General features: G+C 42.6%; 1 protein-coding gene across 1 annotated transcript in view; it reads left to right on the forward strand.

The window, feature by feature from the left end:
- Positions 1-22,230, forward strand: part of LOC139549162 (prostacyclin receptor-like) — a 48,566-nt gene extending 26,336 nt beyond the window's left edge. Inside the window, exon 2 of the mRNA XM_071359323.1 lies at positions 18,282-22,230. Within this exon, the coding sequence (XP_071215424.1) occupies positions 18,282-18,572 (291 nt within the window). The 3' untranslated portion in view covers positions 18,573-22,230. The remainder of the gene's footprint in view (positions 1-18,281) is intronic.
- Positions 22,231-22,892: the final 662 nt, after the last annotated feature.

Here is a 22,892-nt window from a genome sequence, read left to right on the forward strand (position 1 = left end):
CTATATTAGGTCGAGCCTTTGGAACTTTGGTTTTCCTAGATATGGCTATTATATTGTGATCACTACATCCTATGGATTTGGATACTGCTTTAAAGCAAATTTCTGCAGCATTAGTAAAGATGTGATCAATACATGTTGATTTCATTAGACCACCAAGTGCTAACAGTGCTGTTTGTAAATACCCTGGTAGGTTGACTGGTTACAGTTTGAAGTTTTTTCTTGAGTGGGCAGCTTGATGAGAGCCAGTCAATATTTAAATCACCCAGAAAATAATTATCTGTTAATATCACATACATTATCAAGTGTAACAGTATAACTTTACGTCCGTCCCCTCGCCCATACCCGGGCCTCTCTGCACACATCAACAACAGTCACTCACGAAGCGCCGTTACCCATCACTCCACAAAAGCCGCGGCCCTTGCAGAGCAAGGGGAACCACTACTTCAAGTCTCAGAGCAAGTGACGTCACCAACTGAATGGCTGCTAGCGCGCACCACCGCTACCTAGCTAGCCATTTCACATCGGTTACATTCACCCCCCCTTTCGACCTCCTCCTTTTCCGCAGCAACCAGTGATCGGGGTCAACAGCATCAACAGTTTAACTTTACGTCCGTCCCCTCGCCCCGACCCGGGCGCGAACCAAGGACCCTTTGCACACATCAACAACGGTCGCCCACGAAGCATCGTTACCCATCGCTCCACAAAAGCCGCGGCCCTTGCAGAGCAAGGGGAACCACTACTTCAAGTCTCAGAGCAAGTGACGTCACCGACTGAAAGGCTGCTAGTGCGCACCACCGCTACCTAGCTAGCCATTTCACATCGGTTACACAAGCATTTCACACATATTATCCAGATACTGACTGTTAGCACTTGATGGTCCATAGCAGCTTCCCACAAGAATGGGCTTTAGGTGAGACAGATGAACCTGTAGCCATATTCCTTCAACAGTATTTAACATTAGATCTTCTCTAAGTTTTACAGGAATGTGGTTCTTTATATAGACCGCAACACCGCCCCCGTTGGCATTTCTGTCTTTTCTGTAATTGTTATAACCATGTATTGCTACCACTGTATCATCAAAGGTATTATCTAAGTGAGTTTCAGAGATAGTCAAAACATAAATGTCATCTGTTACAAGGTGTGGTAGGTGAAGTGTGGCTGTAATGGGTGAGATTAGGGGAGATTTTATGACAGATGGGGAGTTTCATAGCTCTTAATCTGACTACGCTGCTCAAATGATTGAGAATGTGAAATCTCCCTCCTACTTTTTTCTTCCCCACTCATACTACACCACACACAAACCCATCACTCAATTTCTATCCTCCTTTTATTCTCCTTTGGCTCATATACATTTTTCTAGAGCCTTTTTGTTCATCCGTCAAAACCGAGGTTGTTGGCACGGTCTTGTCTGCACCTTGAAGCACCACAACTTTGAGGATTTGTCCCGGTGTTCACCTTTTACTGGTGTTTGACTCTAATAAGACAGCAGAATCTTGGTTCAAACTATTGTATGTAGAGGAGGGTGCAGCAGGGCTGTAGACGGTTGATTTTGTCAGAGTGAGAGGTAAAGACTGTGAGAGGGTTCGGAAGAGATATGGCATACAGAGAGCGAGCGAGAAAAGATTGCGGGAGACAGTCAAGTTAGAGGGAATCAGAGGCTAGAGGGAGAGAGCGCGAGATGGTAACAGTTAATTAGGAGCACAGCTGGTTTGTGTCGAGTCCACCGTGGCAGCTACTGGTACAAAGTGATGACCTCACAGTCTCATCCAGGACGCAGTCATCAATCAGATCTGACACTGAATACCGTCACCCGTTTCTACGTTTCCCCCGACAAAAAAAGCATGAGCATCTGTTTGGCCACCACCAAGGGCTTCTATTTGATGTTGCACTTTGTTGTGGCTGTGGACTTGTGCAACCGTTTTAACTTTTGTGGGAACTCAACTCATCACAGGTGGGAGGACATTTTGACGGCGTTCAAAACTAAGATTCACCTTGGTGCAAACAAGAACAGTCAGTGTTTACAGTAATTACTTTGGCGTCATTTTCAGAAGTATCTGGTACATTTTCGCAAGTCTAAGCACAAATATAAACAGATCATCAAAATGGCTCATGTTCCAAAACTCTAAGCACATTTTCAGTTGACTGAGTACAACAAACTATTCAATATCGGCTTTTCAAAATGCAATATTCCCTTTACTTTCGATATGATTTTCTTGTAATTCGTTGACAATACAATTAACTCAATGGCTACTTAAATGGGAAGAGGTCTGTCGATGATAAGGCGTTGCTCTGCTTTCTTGATATCTTAGTCAACCAGACAGGTCCTTTTGGACCAACTGCTTTGTCACACCTGGACAACTGTCCAGTTGATTGGTCAGGTGCGGCAAATGTGAACATATGCAAATTGCAGTTGGTCCAAAACAGAGCAGCACGTATTGCACTTAGATGTACACAGAGGGCAAATGTCAATGACATGCATGTCAGTCTCTCCTGGCTCAAAGTTGATTAGAGATTGACTGCATCACTATTGGTCTTTGTGTGAGGTGTTGATGTGTTGAAGGTACCCAACTGTCTGTTCAAGCAGTTGGCACACAGTCCGGACACTCATGGGTATCACACAAGACATGCATCCAGAGGTCTCGTCACAGTCCCCATGTCCAGAACAGAGGCTGGGAAACGCACAGTATTAAATAGAGACATGACTAAATGGAACTTTCTGCCACCCCAGGTAACTCAAGCTAGCAATAAAAATAGATTTAAAAAAAAAAGAAAAGATAAATGAACACCTTATGGCACGACGGGGACTGTGAAGAGACACACAGACATTTTGTGTTGTATTGTATTTTGCATTGTATAATGTATGTGAAACATGGTTGAGATACGACTGTGTTGTGTGGTTGTCTCACCTGTCTATCTTAAGATGAATACACTTGCTGTGGGTCATAAAAATACTGGAAAATACAATATGTGGTGTTATTTGCATATTGCATCCTGATTGGCCATACAATGCTAAAGAGGGGAATGTAGGGGTTCATGAGGAGAGCATCTCCCTCTCTCACGTGGCCTGTAATGTGAAGCAACATCAAGTAATAGCAATACATTTGCCTTCATAGAGATACATCGTTAGTAGTAATCTTACTCACGTACAGACACAATACACGATTACAATAGAGGTGGAAGATGTATGATCGCCATCCCCATGAGCGTACCACCCTCCTTCTGACCATGGATGAGGCATGCAATGACATCAATCCAGACCTAATGTATGCCAGGCTTGGGTTCGCCATGTCAAAAGTTTTTTTCCCCAAGGTGCACGAGTATTGACGATATATGATTTCGATGAGAACCTATGGCCAAATGCTCAAGACAGGCTCGATGCAAACTAGTGCCTGCTAAACATTGTTCATTTCATTTGTTTCATTTAATTACATTGTGAAAGATGTCTTCAATGATCACACCTTTTGATCACACACGGGATAGAAATGATTTGATGTTCAGTCAATTTGAAAGTGTATTGTGAATTTTTAAACATGTAGCCTATGTTTTTTTGCTATTGGATTAACAGGTTGTTAAAACAACTAAATTGAGAAGATATCGTTATGTTGTGTTTGATTAAACCAATGAATGTACTCATTATTTTTCACGGTAAACATACAGTGGGGAGAACAAGTATTTGATACACTGCCGATTTTGCAGGTTTTCCTACTTACAAAGCATATAGAGGTCTGTAATTTTTATCATAGGTACACTTCAACTGTGAGAGACGGAATCTAAAACAAAACTCCAGAACATCACATTGTATGATTTTTAAGTAATGAATTTGCATTTTATTGCATGACATAAGTATTTGATACATCAGAAAAGCAGAACTTCATATTTGGTACAGAAACCTTTGTTTGCAATTACAGAGATCATACATTTCCTGTAGTTCTTGACCAGGTTTGCACACACTGCAGCAGGGATTTTGGCCCACTCCTCTATACAGACCTTCTCCAGATCCTTCAGGTTTTGGGGCTGTCGCTGGGCAATACGGACTTTCAGCTCCCTCCAAAGATTTTCTATTGGGTTCAGGTCTGGAGACTGGCTAGGCCACTCCAGGACCTTGAGATGCTTCTTACGGAGCCACTCCTTAGTTGCCCTGGCTGTGTGTTTCGGGTCGTTGTCATGCTGGAAGACCCAGCCACGACCCATCTTCAATGCTCTTACTGAGGGAAGGAGGTTGTTGGCCAAGATCTCGCGATACATGGCCCCATCCATCCTCCCCTCAATATGGTGCAGTCGTCCTGTCCCCTTTGCAGAAAAGCATCCCCAAAGAATGATGTTTCCACCTCCATGCTTCACGGTTGGGATGGTGTTCTTGGGGTTGTACTCATTCTTCTTCTTCCTCCAAACACGGCGAGTGGAGTTTAGACCAAAAAGCTCTATTTTTGTCTCATCAGACCACATGACCTTCTCCCATTCCTCCTCTGGATCATCCAGATGGTCATTGGCAAACTTCAGACGGGCCTGGACATGCGCTGGCTTGAGCAGGGGGACCTTGCGTGCGCTGCAGGATTTTAATCCATGACGGCGTAGTGTGTTACTAATGAATTTCTTTGAGACTGTGGTCCCAGCTCTCTTCAGGTCATTGACCAGGTCCTGCCGTGTAGTTCTGGGCTCATCCCTCACCTTCCTCATGATCATTGATGCCCCACGAGGTGAGATCTTGCATGGAGCCCCAGACCGAGGGTGATTGACCGTCATCTTGAACTTCTTCCATTTTCTAATAATTGCGCCAACAGTTGTTGCCTTCTCACCAAGCTGCTTGCCTATTGTCCTGTAGCCCATCCCAGCCTTGTGCAGGTCTACAATTTTATCCCTGATGTCCTTACACAGCTCTCTGGTCTTGGCCATTGTGGAGAGGTTGGAGTCTGTTTGATTGAGTGTGTGGACAGGTGTCTTTTATACAGGTAACGAGTTCAAACAGGTGCAGTTAATACAGGTAATGAGTGGAGAACAGGAGGGCTTCTTAAATAAAAACTAACAGGTCTGTGAGAGCCGGAATTCTTACTGGTTGGTAGGTGATCAAATACTTATGTCATGCAATAAAATGCAAATTAATTACTTAAAAATCATACAATGTGATTTTCTGGATTTTTGTTTTAGATTCCGTCTCTCACAGTTGAAGTGTACCTATGATAAAAATTACAGACCTCTACATGCTTTGTAAGTAGGAAAACCTGCAAAATCGGCAGTGTATCAAATACTTGTTCTCCCCACTGTATATTTTGAATCAATGGTCGTGTGGTGAAAGATGTCTACAAACAAAATTAACGCACAATGAAAGGTTTTGAGTGTAAGACTGGCTGCTATATTATTTTATTTTATTTTTTTACCTCATAAATGTATCCATTTGACATCAGTTTCTGTTGGAAGGTGAAACAAATCATATATGGATGTGGCTGTAAATTCGAATCATAATTTTCCATCAGCCAGTGTGCTTCAATTGGACGAAGTGGAACGAGTCAGTCTCTGTTCTACCATTTGGAATTATAATGTAGTGTACAATGCACTGCTGAAATACCTGGGTTGTATATATTCCACTCATTATCTGAATTTCCCAGATACACTGTAAGCTGATGCATTTCGAGCAGAGAGACAGGCGATAATGTATCAGCTGACAAGTCACATAAGAAAAGGTGATCTTGTACTATGTTGCATTGGGCAGAAATGGCTTACAACACTGTACTATATTTTTACACTAGACAACTGCTTTACAATAGCAATATTTCTGTTGATTTCGCCCACATACAGTGCTCTCTCGGAAGTATTCAGACTCCTTGACTTTTCCCATATTTTGTTATGTTTCAGCCTTATTCTAAAATGGATACATTTTTCGTTTTTCTCATCAATTTACACACAATACCCCATAATGACAAAGCAAAAACAGGTTTAAAAAATGCAACTGAAATGTCACATTTACATAAGTATATATATATACTTCACATAAGTATATACCTTTACTCAGTACTTTGTTGAAACACCTAGGGCAGCAATTACAGCCTGGAGTCTTTCTGGGTGTGAGGCTACATGCTTGGCACACCTGTATTTAGGGAGGTTCTCCCATTCTTCTCTGCAGATCCTCTCAAGCTCCGTCAGGTTGGATGGGGAGCGTTGCTTCACAGATATTTTCAGGTCTCTCCAGAGATGTTCAATTGGGTTCAAGCCCGGGCTCTGGCTGGGCCACTGAAGGACATTCAGAGACTTGTCCTGAAGCCACTCCTGCATTGTCGTGGCTGTGTGCTTAGGGTAGTTGTCCTGTTGGAAGGTGAACCTTTGCCCCAGTTTGAGCTCTATCAGAGTGACCATCGGGTTCTTGGTCACCTTCTTGTCCAAGGCCCTTCTCCTCCGATTTCTCAATTTGGCCGGGCAGCCAGCTCTAGGAAGCATCTTGGTCGTTCCAAACTTCTTCCATTTAAGAATGATGGAGGCCACTCTGTTTTTGGGGACCTTCAATGCTGCAGAAATGTTTTGGTACCCTTCCCCAGAAGTGTGCCTTGACACAATCTTGTCATGGAGCTCTACAGACAATTTATTTGACCTCATGGCTTGGTTTTTGCTCTGACATGCACTGTCAACTGTGGGATATATAAACAGGCGTGTGCCTTTCCATATCATGTCCAATCAATTGAATTTACCACAGGTGAACTCTAATCAAGTTGTAGAAACAGCTCAAGGATGATCAATGGGAACAGGATGTACCTGAGCTCAATTTCGAGTCTCATAGCAAAGGGTCTGAATACTTATGTAAATAAGGTATTTTCTGTTTTTTATTTTTAATACATTTGCAACATTTCTAAAAACCTGTTTTGCTTTTTCCTTATGGGGTATTGTGTGTAGATTGGTGAGGGGAAAAAAGAATGTAATCCATTTTAGAACGAGGCTACGGTAACAAAATGTGGAAAAAATCAAAGGCCTGAATACTTTCCGACTGCACTGTGTGTACTGTGTGTACTGTGTAAGGATAATGAAACTGTAAGACTGAACTGTAAGATATTTCTCTACATGCTCACAACCTGCCATTGGATAAAACATTTTTTTTTTTATTGCATGTGAAATTATAGTCAAATACTGTATAGAAAAGTATATTTACCATCTACGGTTCTTTCTATTCAGCAATTCAAAAATAGCAGTTTTGAAATGTGTATCTTGTATTTTTTTTATTTTATATTTGATATAATGGAAGTTAAAATGACTAAATGGTGAGCCCATCATCATCTGATTTATTGGTGTCTAAAGTAAAAGTTCTCATGGTATTTCACAGAAAACTTTGATTATGTATGAATGACTGACGGGTGAAAGATGTGAAACCCCAATGAATGCACAATCGAAGGTTCTGAACATACGATTGGGACCATTTACAAGTGTTATTAGTTCAGAGTTTTGCTCTTAGTTTTGAAAATATATCGCTTACATCTGAAAAATGTGCCAAAGTGATACAAGAAAAACTGCAAGAACGCAGAGTTAAAATTGCTAATACTGTATGTAACGACCAAATCAGAATGGATGTATCCCTTATTACAACCGATTGGTTTCTATTACAAATATTGATTATTAAGCAGCCGGAACACAGTTGTTCAACACGGTTGTGTCAATATTGACGGTCGTTCATATACGTCGTTGGGGCAGTAAAGAAAAGCCCTACGACAGGATTCAGAGGTGTAGGTGTAGAACAATAGGCCACTTGTACGAGGTGTTGGTTCACCCTCCTTATCCCAGAACATGATCTAATGAAGTCTGCCAATACACACATTGAAGTGAAATACTGCGCACACACATTAGATAAACCCTATATCTAACCCAGGAGTCATGTGACTAAATCACCTGAACTACTGATATTAAGCAGCATGCAATGATGTCTGATATGGAAATATTCTGGGTTTTGAGTTGACTGCACTACAGACTTGGTTGCAGTTAGCTTTTTTAAAACTGTGAGTTATTGCGAGCTTTTCTGTTAGGAAATAATCCACGTTTTTCTGAATGATTGGCGAAAGTGTGTGAAGTTTTGTGGATTCCTTGGATTGCCTTACACCCTTGTAAAGGGAAATGGGAATTCCAACAGTCGAAGTCATAATGATTCACCATGCGAAGAGTTTATTTCCAAAACGCAATAAAATAAAAAAAAATCACATTTATTTAAAAATATTCATCAGAAATGTTTGCTAATGGGTACCTTCATGTGTGGAAAAGTATTACTGTTAATATTACAGATTTTAAAAATATATATTTTAGATATGTATGTAAATGGTTTTTTTGGCGTAATGCTGTACATCCATATTGTTTACCTGGAATGGAATGTATGTATCCTGTATGTTTGACTGGGATATGAGGTAGTCCCACCTAGCTATCATAAGATGAATGCACCTACTGTAAGTCGCTCCGGATAAGAGCGTCTGCTAAATGACTCAAATGTCACATGTAGATGTAATATTGATGTCACAAATGTATCATTTGTCCATTTCTCTATAAAAAATGTAGTTGTTTGATACATTTGACTGTGTAAAACCAAGCAGTACTACTTATTTTTCTGCGAGCGAGGCGGATATATATAGCGTCTTGCAAAAAAACATGACCATTTGTCTCTCTGAAAGGGAAAGATTGTAAACAAATGAATATCTGTCATTGAACAACCCCATGCCATGATTAGATAGTGAAAAATTAACAAATCTCTCTCATCATTTCTTTAAACAATAGAAGCTAATTTACCAACATTTCCGAAAATGGATATATAGAGTTTTTGAATGAAACTTTTCATATCCTATTGGAATATTGAGTAAAATCCCTCCATCAGTTACACGTACACCCTTGTAAAAAAGACATGGGAATTCCAACAGTGGAGCAGTCTTAATGATTCACCGTGACGTGTCCTATTGGAATATTAAATTACGTTCCCCAGTTACAAATACTATGTCATTTCTGAGTTCACTGTCAGGTTTTAAGTTTCCCTGCATTTAGTAAATAAGCATACCGTTAAAACATAGATGGACCCGATCCATTAATCCTACATCGTAAAACCAGCAGGCAATACTGTGCCCTTTTTTTTCTTCATCTCTTACATAGTACATTCAGATTTATTTACGGGCTGTTTAGAGAGCGTTTTTGTTCAATCTCTGTTTATTAAATATCTCTCTGATCATTCTAGAAGTCTCGGTTCATGTGGAGAACACATGTTCCGCCCGCAGAACGCTCAGAGCTAGAGAATGCGGAAAGCGGGGACTGCACCATTCTAATAATTGAAACCAGGCATCCAGGAACCCATAGCAGAATCGGTGGCTTTGTGTTTTAGCGACCACTGACCCATAGTTAGGGTTACTGCTACACTCCAGCTAAAAGCCCTCTCACCCCTTTACATATCCCATTACAGGCCTTGCCGAAACTGCTACTATGTGCCCCCTACCCCTAAAGGAGCCAAGGGAGCATCATTCTGTTCCCCTGAAATTCAACTTAATTATGAGATACTCATTTTAACGTTGCTAAATACATAGCAATAAACAAATATATAGCAATAAACAACCAAGCATAGTTGCTCTAACATGGGACTGTTGGTTTCAACCTAAATCCCTTCAGGGATGTGTGTGGCTGCGGCTGTATTGTATTTAAAGGGAAGGTTTAGTGACACCATCAGTAATATAGACGTCCAGAGGGTAATGGGTGGGCATTGCAGAGGACATGTCCCTGGAGTGGGAATTGAGAGAGTTCGTTGAGAGTTCTCAACAATTCCTTTCATAGCCATCCACACAGGGCATACACTGGATGACTCAACGTTGAATTGACGTCTGTGCCAGATGGAGACTGTGATCAGGTTTTGTTCATGTGTACCTACTGTGTGTTAATCAGTAACTGTGTTTGGATCACACTTTATGTCCCTGATCAATCACCTCAGGTGTCCGCTGTGTCAAATCAAATCACATTTTGTATTGGTCACATGCACATGGTTAGCAGATGTTATTGCGAGTGTAGCGAAATGCTTATAAAAAAATATATATATTATTTTTTTAACACAGAAAAAAACAAATACTGCACAGTTTCCTAAGGACTTGAAGCAAAGCTGTCATCTCTATAGGCGCCCTCTTGCACTTATAGGTCATATTTCCTAGAAGTGTGTGTGTGTGTGTGTGTGTGTGTGTGTGTGTGTGTATGTGTGTGTGTGTGTGTGTGTGTGTGTGTGTGTGTGTGTGTGTGTGTGTGTGTGTGTGTGTGTGTGTGTGTGTGTGTGTGTGTGTGTGTGTGTGTGTGTGTGTGTGTGCGTGCGTGTGAAGGAGGAAAGTTATAGGTCTGTGTGTTTTTGTTTCAGTGTGTGACAGTCAGTGCGTGTATCATTCCGGTCCACACTCACCCCTGTGCCCCTCTATCTGTCATCATTATACGGCGTGTGTGTGAGTTCACCTGATATGCCCCTGTACTCCAGCACAGCACCTGTGTGCTGCCAGCTCCACCCAGCTGACAAGCCTTGCATGAGGCTTGGCTTGTGCAATCAAGAAGGGCTCATAGGAGCAGGAGCCTGTTTATCTTGTTTCTGTAGTGTGAGGCAACTTTTGACTGGTACTGTACAGTACAGTACACTTAAACACTTAAACAAGTCTACTTTGTAACAAAAGTATACACCTCATGGTTATAGGCTTAAAAAAAGAAGACACCTGTACCAGGCCAGATAAAGAGTTGAAATGTATTAAATATGAAACTTTATATACATCACAGAAGACTGACATATGTTACTGGAATGTTATTCATATTTGTCATAATTAATAAACATGATTTCAAAAAAATCTGGTGTTTAACTTTTGATATAGAAACACCAGATTTTTTTTTAAATAATATTTATTCATTATGACAAATATTAATAACATTCCGCCCATGAGGCCACTGGAGTTTGATTTGGTAATTTGACAGCAGGACTATGTATGTTAAAAGCAGCTTTTCTGTGTTGGATGGTGTGGGCTTACCTCAACAGAATGAAGTGGGCGTATACCGGTCATTAAAAATATTCAAGTAAGTAGACCGCTGATTGGCCAGCTCATCCTCCTCAGAAATTTGACATCATGAGGAAATAGCAAGCTTTTTTGAAATGGTCTGTTTGAGATACAAGTTTGAGGTGGGGTTTTTGAAGTGTTTTTTTTAAATCTACAGTTTATGCTTTGGCAACATACGAGTATAGGACAGGATTAGAGAAACTGCCCACTGGGCAGACACTGGTTGAACCAACGTTGTTCCTATGTCTTCTCAATTACATGACTTTCAACTAACGTGGAATATTCGTTGAATTGACATCTGTGCCCAGTGGGTGGAAGCATTCCTCACTTTTTCCGGATGAAATTCTGACTTGTTTTTCTTTGAATATAGACTACACATACTGTGTAAGACATTAGTCAACTTTCAGATATGTGTATCCTCTTAGTGTTGATAAGACAGCAAGGACATGGAGTAGTAGAGGTAACTGGATATGACCACGAAACCAAAGCACAGAGACAATACAGTATATCCCTGAAGTAGAAGCCGTCTACCACATATGGTTCTTTTTCATGCTCTCTCCCTAGTCAACGCGCCCTGCCAAATTATTGAGTCGATCATGTATTCTGCATACCACAACAAATGGCCTGCCAAGCCCTGAAGCCTTGTTCTGTCTCTCTCTCTCTCACTCTTCCTTTCCCTCTTCATAGGTTTTTTTCGTTGTTTACGTTTGTAGCTGTCTCTAATTTGAGCGAACACGCGAAACAGCTGTAAAGTTTACTCATCAATTAGTTGTGGGGAAAACTGTCTGTTTCTCCACGACCAGCCCCAATGCCAACAACTCTAGCACATGTTTTGGAGCAGCCCTGTCACCGAGGCTGTCAGTGGGTGGCTGCTGCAGTGGCTATACCGAAGAGGCCGAAAGACAACCCCGGTTCGTGTTCAGTAGGGAGAAAACGTTTGGAAACTGTGTGAAACGGCGACGCGCTACCAAAACTACTCAAATAAGAAACAACAATTTTCATTTTCTGTTGCAGAACGTTTCAAAACATTTTGCTATGGTGTGTCCTGCTTAACACTCCCTTATATTACCCCTGGTTTGTAGTAGTGTGCAGGAAGAAGTTTGGTGTGTTCTGGAAGCCGTTAGTCACAGAGAATCCTAACGAGAGTCTACGTGTCAGGGCTTGTGAAGTGGCTACAGTGACAGATCGTGCTGTCTCGGTGATGTAACATAAACTCATCCCACGCTACCTGCCTCTCTCACATTCCAACAGTTTTAATAGTAAAATACATGCAAAGACATGTACCTGCTAGGTAATCACAGTTGTACATCAGAGTGACAGTCAGTAAACCCTGTGGTGCGGATTTCTGTCTTTAGAGATTCTATGCTACAGAGGAAGGGACTCTGGGGAAAGGTCTAGTGTTCCTCTGTGACCCCACAAATATTCTGCTATTTCTGCTATTTCCTGCCACGTTTCTTCTGCTCTAATTTGGGCACAAAACTGGAGAAAGCATTTTCAATCACAAAACAAATATGAGCGTTTTTATTGGACAAGCTTCCTCCGTGTGTTACATTTTTTTTTCTCACGTTTTCCCCTCTGTTGGGGTGTCCTGGTCACTCCTGGTCTGTTCTTGTCCCTTCCGTTCTCTGTCTGTTGGTCCTAGTCCCACCATGTATAGCTGGAGAAGATGGGCTATGATCTCTGCCCCATTTCCCTCATCCTCTGTAACTCAGCCACACTTCCTTCCTTCTGGATGTGATTTGTGCCTCCTCGTTCTCCAATTATCGTCGTCCGGTGAGTGACGGAGTCTCTCAGGAAAACGATAGACGGTGGTTCTTAGGAAGTTGCTCTGATCATCAGATCTGGGGGGGAAAAAGCCCTGAGAAGATCCAACGGTAAACGCCTACCCAGCCTATTGCTGAAACCTTCTATTGACATTGCAACATGGCTAGATGTGCTTACAGCCTATCCAGTCATCTTCTTTCGCCGTCTGAAAGTGGGGACTCCGGCACAGTGACACAGTGGCTACAGTTTCACTTCCTCTTTAATGTGGCCTCTATTAGCAGGTTCTGAGCTGGCTGCTACACAGCAAATGCAGCACTTTTCAGACTTTATTTGTCTGTTTTATGGGTCAGACATTGTTTGTGCTGTATATCGAGCCACATGCTGCTTCACGTGATTTTTTTTTTTTTTTTTTTTTACAACACCTGCCCTCAGTTCCCCTTAGTGGTAATGAAAGAGGACTTGGAACCGGAACAGGAGCTTTCTGAAGGGAGAGTGCAAGCAGACCGAGGTGCGAGTGGGAGAAAGTGGGAGTGGAAGGAGAGGAGAAGAGGTTTGAGCTTGTGAGGGGAGATCAAGATAATGGCAACAATGAAAAAACAGGAGATGATAAGAGAGGATGGAGAGACTTGTAAGGAGGGGAGAGATGGGGAATGAAACAGAGTGAGAGAGGGGGATTAGGGGAGAAGAAAGAGAGGGGGAGCTGAAAGAAGAGGACCACAATTTGAGGGGTTAGTCTGAGTGGGTGGAAAGATGTCAAAGCCAAGCTGCCACACCACTCCTAACTCACTGAGTGTGATGTCACGTCTCTGTGCGGCTGTGCGTGTGCGTGTGTGAGTGTGAGTGCGGATGCGTGCAAACATGTTCTCAGGGCTAGAAAAACAAGACTTAAGTAGATGTTTTCAAAAACATTGTGGTGGGACAAAACATGGGTGTGTATAAAGTCAGTGAAAGTGTAATATTTCCTGGCAAACATCTGTTCTTTGTTACTTCAGTAGGCATCTGTTAGAAAGACTGGGTAACAATGATTAACATACAAGGATAATTATCAGATAATTATCAACAATACGCAGATAGTTGCCAAGAAAAGCACAGGATGACATTGGAGCTCGATTGCTGGGGTGAGTCATCATCATTTGAGGATGAGCTGAAGGAGAACGCTCTCCCTCTGTCTCTCTCTCGCGCTCTCTCGCTCTCTCTCGCTCTCTCTCGCTCTCTCTCTCTCTTTCTGAGTTGCCCTCTGGCAGAGGAGATATCGACCTCGTGTTAGCTCTGGTCTGCGATGCCCAGTATCTCTTATCGTTGCCAGGCTCGGTATGAGTTATGAACAGACCACAGGCCCTGATGGGCTGTGTCTACTGGCGCCTGCCTGGTCAACATTGTGCTTGCATCTAGAACTGATGCCCCCTCCTCAGAGCATAATACTCTTTCCAGTAAGGGTACATTAGAGGCTTTATACAACCGCTTGAACAGGTCACCTATGTATCGTGTAGTTGGATACTTCGATAAAAGCTTTGTTTCCTTGCCGGTGCATACACAGCAGGTCCAGACCCCGCCTGGGGATTGAGCCTTCCGGGTAAATAACTCTCCTATTGTTACCAGTCAATACACAGAAGCCTGCTGAGCACGTGTACAGTCTTAATGGCTGCATTGAAGTCTCTCTCTAGCCTTTTTGGTCTTTCTTAATGCACACACACACACACACACACACACACACACACACACACACACACACACACACACACACACACACACACACACACACACAATGATTCCCCAGACAGATGACTAAAGGATTGTGTAGACTGGTTCTAATTTTGGAGGACAGATGGAAGATATTGACAGACCGAGTGATTCCACAGATAGAATTCCCACGCGCACGCAGACGGCACACGCACGTTGTCTGAGAGCTGGACATCTAGACGTTTCTTCTCCATAATGGCTTGGCTGTGGGGAATAGGGTTAAAAAGGGTGTTGATCATACAAAGTCCAGCTACACACACACACACACACACACACACACACACACACACACACACACACACACACCGTTTTCTCAGTACTAAGTAGATGAAAAAACTCTCAGGCAATCTTCCTAGAGTAGAGTATAGAAAGACCTCCATGGACCAACATAGATGAACGCTCATTGTATAGGAATGTCTCCCCTGGAAGAGTCCAAGTCTCCGGGCTTGGTGGGGGGGGGTGGGGCGCCTGCATTGATGCAAAAGTTAGCCCTTGTTTGTGACCTTTCATGGTGGCAGGTAGCCTAGTGGTTAGAGTGTTGGGCCAGCACGAAAAAAATACTATAGTTATACCATGGTATAAATACTATCGTATTCACTGTAGTGGTTTTGCTGACTTTACTGTGGTATTGACTGTAGTATATTTAGGGGCGGCAGGAAGCCTAGTGGTTAGAGCGTTGGGCCAGTAACCGAAAGGTTGCTAGATCGAATCCCCGAGCTGACAAGGTAAAAATCTGTCGTTCTGCCCCTGAACAAGGCAGTTAACCCACTGTTCCTAGGCCGTCATTTTGAATGAGAATTTGTTCTTAACCGACTTGCTTAGTTAAATAAAGGTTAAATAAATAAAATTCAGACTGTGTTCAGAGGGTGGACTGTAATAACAGGCTGAGGGAAGGAGGAGGAAAGTGAGAGAGTCACAAAGACAATGTGGTGACTGATGGGTGTAACGAGTGAGGAAAGATGGGTATTGAACCTGGTTTTCTGGTTGTGTTAGTGCTGCGTTCGCCCACTGAGCTATTGACAGTGATGCCCTAGTGCCATGTCTTGGTCTATAACCTCTCCTACAAAACACAGGAGTGTTGCTTTGTGTGCTCATTCTCAGGAACAACTGAAGTCATTATTGGACTGCGAACTAACACCGTATCCTCAAGACTCTGTTCACAGAAAGATGTATGAAAACAGGAAGTGGTACTCTAAGTGGTTGTTTTCACGTAGAGTTTGCATGTCATACAAAAAATAAGAATGATGCGGTCTCTCTCTCGCGCTCTCCTCTCTCTCTGGGATCCCCTGCTTTGCTGTCTCCGAGGTGTGCAGATGCAGAACTTTATCCTCCCATTGAAACAGGATCTGAGGGGAAGGGGAGTAACAGTCCTTCAGGAGCCAAGATGGAGACTAATAGGCCGCTATGGACGTCCATTATGGGGCCTATTTCCTTATAGCAAAGGCCATCACCAGCACCAAATGGCCTATAATGTATCCATGCCTCCCTGATCCGCCCCCACACAGACAGACTGTACCCAGGTAGATACACCCTTGTGTGTGTGTGTGTGTGTGTGTGTGTGTGTGTGTGTGTGAGTGTGTGTTTTATTATTCTTGTATATGCCTTTTCCTACTGATGGATCGTCCCCCCCAGACTGCCCTGCTGCTGCAGCCTGTCACAGAGCCTTATAAACCACACACATTCATCAGTACGGAGCATGTTTAACCAGCGGCTGATGCCTCTCATCTATCCTGCGTTCTAAACCCGCACTCCATGGCAGCGCCCGTGATTTGTGTCTCTTTTAAAGGATACCAGGTCTGCCCAGAGAGCCATATGTGGCAGGGTGGCAAGGAGAAGGTGGTAACTGGAGTAGTGTTGTTTGTGAGATACTTTGGCAACGCGTAACAACAAACATCATATTAAGCTTTTTTTCACAGTACACATCCAAATCACATTTCCGACAGGCTGTAATATATTAGTCTGGCTGTCACCAGCTCTCGAAGTCACCAGGGTCATGCGTCTGCCCGGGTAATAATATATGACATTTAGCAGACACTTTTACCCTAAGTGACTTACAGTCCTGCGTGCAGATATATATTTTTTTACATATGGGTGGTCCCGGGAATCAAACCTACTATCCTGGCCTAGCACCGTGCCATGCTCTACCAACTGAGCTACAGAGGACCACAATTATCAGCCTGTATAGTATAGGGCCTCTTAACTCCTCTACTGTCTCGGGAGCTGTGTGTCAGACCTTTAACCTTACTGCCGCTGTTCAGACTCAGCGAACAGCCCATATAACATATACCTCCTCTAACTCAGCCTGGGGCTACAGTAATGGCAGTAATGGTAGATTTACTTCACTATCCCTCAGCGTGCTCCATTGGATGACACATATTTCCACCCCTACAGTAGGAGACCCTTTCACTGTGAATGAATAAATGACAGTGCAGCTGAGCACCAAGCCGTGGGACCAACAGTTAAATCAGGGAAAACATGCTGCATTTATAATTGATCCTCCACCCCCATGAATGTAATGAATTACACTAGCTGTGGTCCCATGGAGCCATCGTTAGTCCTTAAATCAGGAAGCTTTCCTGCACAGTGAGATTTGTCAGCTTTGAAGAGGAAATAAGGGTCCTCGTGAGAGGGAAGACAGGCTATTCTCTCTCTCTCTCTCTCTCTCTGTCTCTCTCTCTCTCTCTCTCTCTCTCTCTCTCTCTCTCTGTGTCTCTCTCTCTCTGTCTCCGTCTCTCTGTGTGTGTAAGCGTGCGCGTGTGTTGGTTCTTCTATCCTTGTTGGGACCTAAAATCCCCAACGGTCCCCACAAGGATAGCAAAAGACAAAGGCTATTTTAAGCTTAGGGTATGGGTTAGTGTTAGGTTTAGGGTATGGGTTAGTGTTAGGTTTAGGACTAAGGGTTAGGGTTAGGGAAAATAGGATTTTGAATGGAAATACATTTTTGGTACCCACAAGGATAGAAAAACATAACGTGTGTGTGACGAGTGACTCTTTCGCTAACATCATTTTGTGCAATTTGGGGATTCACTTCCCTCCAAAAGGCATTACTACATTTCTACAGAAACATCAGTTCATTTTGTATTGTGTCTGTAGTTGTGGCAATGCAAATACAGTGTCTGCACAATGTTCTCTGCCTTTTGATCATCTCCAATGTCTGTTAGTGCATTACAGGACATCGTGTCTGTTTTGGCTAGTTAGCTCGTGGTGGGGAGGAGAGAGCGTCGTGCTGTTCCTGCTCCCTCCTGGATGAGGATTTGGCACAGCTCAGGCCTGTAATGGTCCCTGGGTTGCTCCCATTCCGTCTTGGGTTATTACTTTTCACTCCCAGGCCTTAGCAACAGGGAAACATTTGACACTGTGACACAATAACACTCCACCAGGCCACGTAATCAATTATGAGACTGTTTGTTGAATATATCAGAGGAAATAACGGGATTGGAATGGGGCGGCTGAGATGCTTTTTAGCCAGCTGCTCTCTGTGGGCAGGATCTCTCTCTCTGTCTGTCTCTCTGTATGTCTGTCTGTCTGGCTCATTCCGTCGTGTCGTATATACTGGCATATACACTGGCCTTTTTATACAGGGTCTTGTCCCTACTCCTCCCTCGCTCTTGTTTCCTCCCCCTTATTACTCTCTCCCCCACCCCCAGCACTCTATTTTTCTGTATCTCTCCCTACACATAAAATGTATTTAACATTTTATGTTGACCAATAAGAGTAACTACTGGGGATCCTAATAAACTGAACTCTTTCGTATTTAACTCTCCTCAGATTGCCGGTTTCGCCAATGCCATCGAGCCGGTGGGTGACGACCAGGAGAACCTGCTGGCATTCCGTTTCCAGGCCCTCAACCCCATCGTTGACCCCTGGGTGTTCATCATCTTCCGCAAGTCCGTGTTCCGCCACCTCCGCCTGCTGCTGCGCTGCCGCTTCACGGGGGGAGCGGTGAAGAACACGGCCCACTGCACCGTCTCCTTACCCCCTGACGACCACAGGGAGTCTCCCAAGCCCTCGCCCTCCGTCTCCCTGCAGCCCAAGCTATACTCCAGCCGGCCCCTCTGATGTGAGGGGTGGGACCCGGGGCAGGAAAGAGGATGAGAGTTATGGATGTATGTATGTGGGAGAGCAGACAATGGGGGAAGGGGTTCTGGATAGAGGATTTGGAGTGTTCACTTTGCTGACCACCAGTTCTTACAGGTGCCTTATCCGCTGTTAACTAGAATACATATGCGTATACTGATGCATGAGCTACATATTTCATACATGGCCGTGCCGTATAAAAAGACTGCAAAGGAGTGGAAAATGTGCAAACATGGATAAAGTGATTGGTTGTGCCTTTAAACTCACTGAAAACTTAACTCAAAGCAACTGAAATGGACAGAAACTCCTGTTCGGTACTGAATGTATGCAGGAGAGGACCACTAAGAGGGATTTAATATGGACAACCAGCCCTGGAAGGGCAAAGGTCAGGTCAATGAGCTCTCTGTCAACGTACAGTACATACAGTGCCTTCAGAAAGTATTCATACCCACTTGACTTATTCCACATTTTGTGTTACAGCCTGAATGAAATACGTGTTAAATCGATCTTTATTCTCACCCATCTACCCACAATGCCCCATAATGACAAAGTGAAAAGATGTTTTTAGAAATGTTTGCACATTTTTGAAAATTAAATACAGAAATATTACATTTACATACATATTCACAACCCTGAGTCAACACATGTTAGAATCTCCTTTGGCAGTGATTACAGCTGTCAGTTCATCTGGGTAAATCTCTAAGAGCTTGCACATTATTATTAAGAAAATTATTCAAACTCTGTCAAGTTGGTTGTTGATCATAGCTCGACAGCCATTTTCAAGTCTTGCCATATATTTTCAAGACGATTTTAAGTCAACTGTAACTAGGCCATTCGGGAACATTCAATGTCATCTTGGTAAGCTACTCCAGTGTACATTTGTCCTTGTGATTTAGGTTATTGTCCTGCTGAAAGGTGAATTTGTCTCCCAGTGGCTGTTGGAAAGCAGACTGAACCAGGTTTTCCTCTAGGATTTTGCCTGTGCTTAGCTCTATTCCATTTATTTCTATCCTAAAAACTCCCTAGTCCTTGCCAGTGACAAGCATACCCATAACATGATGTGACTACAACTATGCTTGAAAATATGAAGAGTGGTACTCAGTGATGTGTTGTGATGTGTTGTGTTGAATTTGCCCCAAACATATTACATAACATTGTATTCAGGACACAAAGTTAATTTCTTTGCCATATTTTTTGCAGTTTTACTTTAGTTCCTTATTGCTAACAGGATGCATGTTTTGGAATATTTTTATTCTGTACAGGCTTCCTTCTTTTCACTCTGTCTTTAAGGTTAGTATTGTGGAGTAACTACAATGTTGTTGATCCATCCTCAGTTTTCTCCTATCACAGCCATTAAACTCTGTAACTGTTTTAAAGTCAGCATTAGCCTCATGGTTAAATCCCTGAGCGGTTTCCTTCCTCTCCGTCAACTGAGTTAGGAAGGACGCCTGTATCTTTGTAGTGACTGGGTGTATTGATACACCATCCGAAGTGTAATTAATAATTTCACCATGCTCAAAGGGATATTTAATGTCTGCTTTTGTTTTACCCATCTACCAATAGGTGCCCTTCTTTGTGAGGCATTGGGAAAACCCTTGTCTTTGTGGTTGAATCTGTGTTTGAAATTCACTGCTCGACTAAGGGACCTTACAGATAATTGTATGTGTGGGGTAAAAATCATGTTAAACACTATTATTGCACACAGAGTGAGTCCATGCAACTTATTATGTGACTTGTTGAGCACATTTTTACTCCCAAACTTATTTAGGCTTGCCATATAACAAAGCGTTTGAATACTTATTGACTCAAGACATTTCAGCTTTTCATTTGTAAAGTTTTCAAAAATCATCATCCATTTTGAATTCAGGCTGAAACACAACAAAATGTGGAAAAAGTCAAGGGGTGTGAATAGTTTCTGAAGGCGATGTATATAACCACCCGGTGTGAAACACGGGGGAAAAATTGCACTAGGTCTTCTGTCCAGGTATCACTGGACACCATTTCCAAACTGGGCGAGAATGTCCCTGTTAAAAGATCTACTAATCATTCCGTTAGCTTACCAAAGATGGTATGGTCATGTCCACTATTACTACCTTATGGAATTTAGATTTCCTCACTTCATTTCCTCTCTGAATTATTTCACATCTTGTAAATGTACAACACGATACATCGAAAACAGACAATATGCCCTTGCGTATGCCCGAGGCAATCAGGCCATTAACTTCAAATGACATTAACAACAGTGTAGTAAATCAACATACAGGAATGAGTAAGATGTGATTTGTTATGCTGTGTTTTATTGACAGCCTCTTTGCCCTCTTAACTCTTAGCTCTTAAAATGGCGGTCTGATCTGTCACATCATTGAAGTGTGGGATGCAGCTTACGCCCTGTTTCGCTGCAGTGAGCCGTGTAGCGGAAACAGAATGTAGGCCTGCAGAGGTCACGGACGAGGTCACGGCAGGTCACATTCATACAGCATGATGGCCTCTTCTGTATGCATGTCCCCTGGATCTATGGTCAAGTTTTAATGAAGGCCAATCTCTTTATCTTCTTTAAGGCTGAATTGGATCATGGATCCTACGCATGTGCACGTGACATGTCTTAAATCCATGCCTCAGTTTCCAGGCCTTGGCATCCAACACTTCAGTCATCAATACGCTGTTGTAGGTCATCAAAGCAAGGGTGTATTATGGGCTCATTGAGAAAGACCTGTGTCTATGGAGCTATTCTGTCGTACAATATATTGTATGAACATTCCTTAGTGCACTCACGCAAGATGGTACCTCTCTTTCTTATCAAGCGAATTCATTTGACCTATATTGTCACAGCAAAAATAATCCTGCAGCAACAGGATTTGAACGTTTAGTCCAGAATGTTGCTTGATCGCTGGTTAGGCTATTAGCTGGTCAAAAGTAGGCTACATGAAAAGTGCAATGCTGTTAATATAACTGTGTGTCAGTGTGGGGTTTTCAGTGAATTTCTGCAAATCACGAAGCTCATCTGCATTTAATGCTGTGCAGTGATCGAATTAAGACCCTACATCCGTATGAGTTGTTTGAATGTAGTCTTTAGAAGCTCTGCTGTGTCGGTAGTTCTGTCGTTGAAAAAGCGCACAAAACGACGTTTGAAGTTGTTGCTTTTTTTTGGTCCTCTTTCTCTTCCGTCACTATGGCTGTGGTTACACAGGCAGCTCAAATCTGTTATTTCCACATCAGATTCTTTTCAGAGCTAATCTGATTACTAAAAAAAAAAGACCAGAATTGGGCTGCCTGTGTAAACTCAGATTCTGATAGTGATTGCGTGAAGAGTGCTAAGTTTATGTTTGCTGGTGTTTTAAGTGCTTTTTTTGTGTACGTTTCTATGTGTTCTCTCAGTTGTGTTGTATGGATGTTGTGTGGTGTCGTGCTTGTGTACGTGAGTGTGTTGTGTTGTGGTGGTTTTGTTTCCGGAGCTATGATGTGATCTGCCCAGCGTGTGTTCCAGTGTGGTTTCTTGCACTTGAGAATATACGGTATCAGTATTGGGATCAATTGTAACAAATGTTTAAGTGAATACATGTTACAGACGTGTTATGTATAGGTTGCGGTACATGTTCCTATATAAAAAATATTCAAATGCCAAATAAAGATTGAAAGTATATGGTGTGAGTACCTTTCCACATGTACAGTTGAAGTCAGACGTTTACATACACCTTAGCCAAATACATTTAAACTCAGTTTTTCATAATTTCTGACATTTAATCCAAGTAAAAATTCCCCGTTTTAGGTCAGTTAGGATCACCACTTTATTTTATGAATGTGAAATGTCAGAATAATATTATAGAGAATGATTTATTTCAGCTTATTTCTTTCATCACATTCCCAGTGGGTCAGAAGTTTACATACACTCAATTAGTATTTGGTAGCATTGCCTATAAATTGTTTAACTTGGGTCAAATGTTTCCGGTAGCCTTCCACAAGCTTCCCACAATAAGTTGGGTGAATTTTGGCCCATTCCTCCTGGCAGAACTGGTGTAACTGAGTCAGGTTGGTAGGCCTCCTTGCTCGCACACGCTTTTTCAGTTCTGCCCACACATTTTCTATAGGATTGAGGTCAGGGCTTTGTGATGGCCACTCAAATACTTTCACTTTGTTGTCCTTATGCCATTTTGCCACAACTTTGGAAGTATGCTTGGGGTCATTGTCCATTTGGAAGACCCATTTGCAACCAAGCTTTAACTTCCTGACTTAACTTCCTGATAATTTTCCTCCCTCATGAAGCCATCTATTTTGTGAAGTGCACCAGTCCCTCCTGCAGCAAAG

The sequence above is a fragment of the Salvelinus alpinus genome, chromosome 22 (genome assembly GCF_045679555.1).
Source record: "Salvelinus alpinus chromosome 22, SLU_Salpinus.1, whole genome shotgun sequence".
NCBI classification, from domain to species: domain Eukaryota; kingdom Metazoa; phylum Chordata; class Actinopteri; order Salmoniformes; family Salmonidae; genus Salvelinus; species Salvelinus alpinus.